This window comes from Sebastes fasciatus, chromosome 3 (genome assembly GCF_043250625.1).
Source record: "Sebastes fasciatus isolate fSebFas1 chromosome 3, fSebFas1.pri, whole genome shotgun sequence".
Taxonomy (NCBI): Eukaryota; Metazoa; Chordata; class Actinopteri; order Perciformes; family Sebastidae; genus Sebastes; species Sebastes fasciatus.
Window position 1 is genome coordinate 41,789,713 of NC_133797.1, and position 6,000 is coordinate 41,795,712.

The following is a 6,000-nucleotide window of genomic DNA, read 5'->3' on the forward strand; positions in this document are numbered from 1 at the left end:
TAAACTATCAAAACACTCAATATACGGAGAAATACACACACAGACCGGATTCAGAAACTGTGCGTTTGAAACAAGCCGTCAGGATTTCTGTCCATTTGTGATGTCACAAATATGCAATATTTAGACCGTTACACGGTTTTAAACGTAAACATTCTAAATGTGTCCAACTTCACTTTCTTTGATTCTTAAAACAACGTTAAGGAACTCTTCAGCGCTACGATGGTCCTCTACTCCTCGTGCGCTCCAGAACCAGAACCAGAACCAGAACCAGAACCAGATCCAGAACCAGAACCGGCCGTCCAGCAGGTGATCTGTTTGTAGATGAAATAGACGCCCGACCACAGCGACCCCTCGCTGAGATGAGAGAGTGACCTCTGACCTTTCACATCTACAGTCAGGTACGTGGGCTGCAGTTTACCTTTGAATGTCTCCAAACGTCCCAAAATACCAACAAATAGACCTCACTCCTGTCCTGTCTCACATCACTGGACGGGATTTAGGCTTTTACAGTTTAAATATCAGTGATATATATATATATATATACTGTATATATATATAATATATCATATGTGCTATATTTCTATATGTACGTCTACACTTTTTTAATAAAGTTATAAATAAAGATTTATAAATAAAGTTATTAAGATTTTTTACCAAGTTGCTGATGTACGATTAATTATTTTAATAATAAATACATAATATGTTAAATTTCAAGATTTGTTTATTAAGTTGCTGATGTACGATTTTTTATTTTAAGAATAAATTAAAATTCCGTTAATTTTGAAGTTTTTTCACCACGTTACTGGTGTACGATTTAATAATAAATACAAATTCAGTAAATTTATATCTATGTTTTCATTTATTACAAGTCCAGCCTGAGGTTTCCTTCCACACAGTGAGGCAGACAGCTGTTTAATTTAACACTGGTATCCGATCGGTACTCGGTACCGGACGATACCCAAAGCCCAGGTTGTGTCTAGATGGTAACCCTAGGACTGCAAAAAACTCTTGCGAAACTCGCTGCCTGACGTCTGATCCTAACCTCAACCATCTCAACCCTAGAGCCAGAGTCTGGTTTGTCCGTTCTGGGCTACTGTAGAAACATGGAGGACTCCGTGAAGAGGACCTGCTCTCTGTGTAGATATGAAGGACTCATCGTGAGCTAACCAAAACACAACCTTTCTTCTAATGAAAACATAATAACGAATATAATATTCCATTTCTGCCAATAGATCCCCCTGAATGCTTCACTCTGCTCCTTTAACTCCTCTCATTTACTCAAATCTAACCAGAGAAGTCATTGCCTGTGCACAGGGATCTGAACCACTGCTGTGTTTAAATGAAAATGGACATTATCTATATTCTAATGTTCACAGATTAACATGTTAAAGTGAATCAGTGATCAATAACCTGCAGTAGAGGACCAGCTCAGCAGGAACGCTTCACATCCATTCAGACAGCTGCACAAAACGTCTCTTTACGGCTCTCTGATCGGTAAAATGAATCTAAAGATTGATTGATAATCGTTATGAAAACTGTCCCCCCCTCCTCGTTCACCCCCGCCCTCCTCCCGTCCGCCCTCCCTCAAATGGTCCATTATGATATAATCCGTGGCGCCGTGCTGAGCAGTGATCTGTAAAGAGCTCTAATCTGTGACGCCGTCAGTTCAGTCAAACACTCACTGGGAAGTAGAGGAGCAAAGAGCCGAACAAGATGGTCTCCAGCAGCAGGAGGCCGGACGCCCGGATCCTCTGAGGGGACAATAAAAACACCAGTTAGACAGTTAGAACGAGATGGTCTCCAGCAGCAGGAGGCCGGATGCCCGGATCCTCTGAGGGGACAATAAAAACACCAGTTAGACAGTTAGAACGAGATGGTCTCCAGCAGCAGGAGGACGGACGCCCGGATCCTCTGAGGGGACGATAAAAACACCAGTTAGACAGTTAGAACGAGATGGTCTCCAGCAAAAACACCAGTTAGACAGTTAGAAGAAGACGGACTCCAGCAGCAGGAGGACAGACCTCTGAGAGGACGACAAAAACACCAGTTAGACAGTTAGAACGAGATGGTCTCCAGCAGCAGGAGGACGGATGCCCGGATCCTCTGAGGGGACAATAAAAACACCAGTTAGACAGTTAGAACGAGATGGTCTCCAGCAGCAGGAGGACAGACCTCTGAGAGGACGACAAAAACACCAGTTAGACAGTTAGAACGAGATGGTCTCCAGCAGCAGGAGGATGGACCTCTGAGAGGACGACAAAAACACCAGTTAGACAGTTAGAACGAGATGGTCTCCAGCAGCAGGAGGATGGACCTCTGAGAGGACGATAAAAACACCAGTTAGACAGTTAGAAGAAGACGTGGTGCTGCTTGAGAAGTTAAAGGACTATACCAGTGTAGAAATGAACCTCCTTGTGACATCTGCGATCAATACAAATGATTTTGATTGAAAGATTGATCAATAAATCGTAGGACACATAATCAGCATCAAGTATAGACGGTATGATTAATGACGTAGAGATAAAAAGAGGATAATCTACACAGACTTTAAGACATCTTTGACGTGATGTATCGCGGCTCTCCTCCATCCAACGCCACTTGTACGTACGGAGGCCCCGCTGAGCCAAAACAACCCGACTCACCCGGTTTCTCCGATGCCTGTAGGCCACCAGCATGCTGACGAAGATGAGGAGCATGAAGACGCCCTGCAGAGCCAGCACGCCGCCCCGGAGGAGCCAGGCCTCCTGCACCCAGCAGGGGGTGCCGTCCTGGCAGCTCTTACAGCCCGGCCAGCACGGGAGGCAGATGGGCATGTTCGGGTAACACGTAACGCTGCCACCGCCGCCACCGCCACCGCCACCGCCGCTGCCATCACTCCCGTTCACAGGGCCACCATCTGCATCGACACCTACACAAACCAACATGAAGACATGTGACTACCATCAGAACCTCACACAGCACATACAGCAGAATAATCTGGAACCAGGACGGGCATCATTTAATGTGTTTCAGGAAAGAGGAAAACTTCTCTCCCACCACAAAGAAGCAGCGTTTGATTCCAGTGAACACGATTGCCTGTATTTCTGTATTTGTAGATGGGAACCTGTCCTATCCTGTCCTTTTCATTCCTCTAGCTCCTCCGACTGGCTGATTGTATGTCATTAGAGATATCTACAACATCAGTCTGACTAATCACAACTCTAATTCAAGATATCCCTGATTACATTCTGACTAGCACGATTCAAACGATACTTTTGCCATTCATGTGTATGGGGTTTCTCTTTATGGATATCCGTAATTCACATTGCAGATATCTACAATTTAATTCTGACAGGTCATAATTCCAGGTCAAGATATCTTTAAAGGGACTGTTTGTAAGAATCATAAATGTGTTGTTAACAGCTTCACCTGTGTCCGTTAAGTCAACTAAAGTCAGCGTCCTGTTGCTGGCGCTTGTGCTCGCTCTACATAGACATGAAGGAGCATCGCTCAACACAGTGAGGAGACACACGTCAGCTAAAAGCACAATATCACTCTATATTTCAGCTGCTTGGCAGTAATGTTAGCTGACCAGACCAAGGTCTCTCCATGAATCAATGCTGATCCTAGTGTTGGCTTTTCCCGCCTCAGCCTCCCGACCGCGGCCGGAGGGAACGGGGGAGACGATAACGTTTCTCTCTGCGGAGCCCCGTCACTTCACAAGACACGGGAAACCTCTGTTGGTCTGGAGGAGCTGCAGCAGTTATTTCTGCACAAACGTCCACTGAACATTCACTAGATATTCTCAGAGCTAAACTAACTCTTCTGCAGTGTGGAGTGAGCAGCATGCACGTGAGAGGTGGAGAGAGAGAGAGAGATGGAGCGCGGTGTGTGAGTGAAGGCAGGCAGAGGAGCAGAGGAGCAGAGACTCCGGTCCTGGAGACCAAAGCTACGGTCTCCTCCGCGTCCTCCGACCGCGGCCAACACTGTTTAACAGCTTCACTAGATACAACCAAGAGGTTTTGGTGCTTCACTGGAGTTTGTGTTGGAGTCTGAGTCTGAACAGCGGAGACACACGAGAGACCATGAGACACACGAGAGACCATGAGACACCGACCAGCAATGATTTATACGTGGAAGAAGTTAGAAACAGTCTCTTTAAATCCCCTCAGTTGTAGATATCTACATTGTCCTTTTTAGATATCTAAAATATCATTTTAGATTTTCCAGTTCAACATATCTTTAATTTGATATCTCTAACTGGAGTTAGGGATAGTCTAAATGTAATTACAGATATCTAGAATTAGAGTTCTGACTAGTCAGAATGTTCAGATAGTCAAGCTGAGATATTAAATGTTTAAACAGCTCTCCGTAGCTCGTGTTCATGACTCCTCTCTGCAGCAGAGGTTAGTTCTGGACTCACCTGGGTCTTGAGGGTCTTGAGGGTCTCGGGGGTCTTGGGGGTCTATCTCTGGGTTGTAGTAACCCTCTTTACAGCGGCAGCAGTACTGACCCAGTCTGAAGCCGCGGCCTGGAGTCGGGACGCACTGCAAGAAACAGAAAGATTATTCTTTTCTTGTTCTTTGTCGAAAGAAGTTTCAGTTAGTTACTGCTATTAATATGTCTACTATCTGTACGTCTTAAAACCAAGTACTTGTATTTAATGTAGCTTTAGATTGAAGTATATTATGCATTCAGACATGGTGGAACCTACAGTAACACACATCCAACGACATCAGAGTAACAGAAAAGCAGCGTTGCCAGATCAGACTGACAGTTTCCAGCCCAAATCATAACCTCGCCAATAGAAAACACATCATAACCAAAAGCTTCATATCTGCATCAAATAACCAAAGATAAAATGTTGGCTAAATACGCTATCGCAGCCCACAAAGAGTGCAGCCAGACGACCAAATACTCAACTTCCCACCTCAGTGATGACGACGTCAAGGTAAGTAGGTCCTCTGTTTATCCCCAACGATGATTAAATAAATTCAGGTCAATCAAATATCTCTCAAATTGAATGAGCCAATAATACGAGTGAGTGGACGCGACAAAGTTGACTGAGTTTAGTATCTGTGTTTTTGGTGCCTTCCAGTAAAACTGGTGAACGGGAAGTCGTGGACACGATACGCTTGACTTTCAAGTGGTTAAAGCTTCAGTAGTATATTTTTGGCATCATTGGAAAAAAATCCCATAATATCCTTTCAGCATATTGTAATTCAAGACTTCTGCTCCTCCTGATGGCTCTGTTTGTTTTCAGGCTTTAATCACAGGTCATTTCAGAGAGAGGGAGCGTTCCGATTGGCTGTTCATTCATCGGAGGCAGCTGTCAATCATTCACCAACTCCGACCAAACGGTCAAACTAGGCAGCGCTGATCCAATATGAATCAATATTCTGTTACGTTAATGCCTATTTCTCTCCTCAGATGTTCTCAGAATCATCTTGTAGTGCACAGTTTAGCTGTAAAATGAGAACATTTGCTCCGGCTGTACGGAGATCGGAACCTGCCAAAATGAATGAATGCATAAATAAATATGCCATAAAATGTACGGAAAATAATATAAAAGATAAATTTAGCCATTAATTAATTGATTAAATGTGACATAAATTGATATTTCTATTTTAATTTGCTTCTTTATTTATCTTCTGTTTAATTTTCCCTTTTATTTATTTATTTATGTATTTATTTTTATATATTTTTAATTAATTTATTTATATTTATGTTACTTTATTTATATATTTTATTTGCATATATTTTGGCATTTCATTCATCTTTTATTTATTTTATATTTATTTTATATTGTATTTTTTATATTTATTAGATTTTGGCAGGTTTCGTCCTCTCTGTCACTGTATTTCTCTCTAAAGCTTTTATTTATTTATATTTTTATGTTACTTAATTTATACATTTTATTTGCATTTCATTTATCTTATTTATATATATATTAATATTATTATTATATACTATTTAAATTTATGTTACTTTATTTATACATTTTATTTGCATATATTTTAG

At 42.1% G+C, this 6,000-nt stretch overlaps 2 protein-coding genes across 3 annotated transcripts in view; one reads left to right on the forward strand and one right to left on the reverse strand.

The window, feature by feature from the left end:
- ccsapa (centriole, cilia and spindle-associated protein a) overlaps positions 1-6,000 on the forward strand; it is a 157,368-nt gene that overhangs the window by 137,126 nt on the left and 14,242 nt on the right. The window lies entirely within an intron of this gene.
- gpr179 (G protein-coupled receptor 179) overlaps positions 1-6,000 on the reverse strand; it is a 31,141-nt gene that overhangs the window by 9,731 nt on the left and 15,410 nt on the right. The window contains exons 3-5 of the mRNA XM_074631209.1: positions 4,403-4,526; positions 2,643-2,908; positions 1,683-1,751 (exon numbers count right to left, since the gene is read on the reverse strand). Of these exons, the coding sequence (XP_074487310.1) occupies positions 1,683-1,751; positions 2,643-2,908; positions 4,403-4,526 (459 nt within the window). The remainder of the gene's footprint in view (positions 1-1,682; positions 1,752-2,642; positions 2,909-4,402; positions 4,527-6,000) is intronic.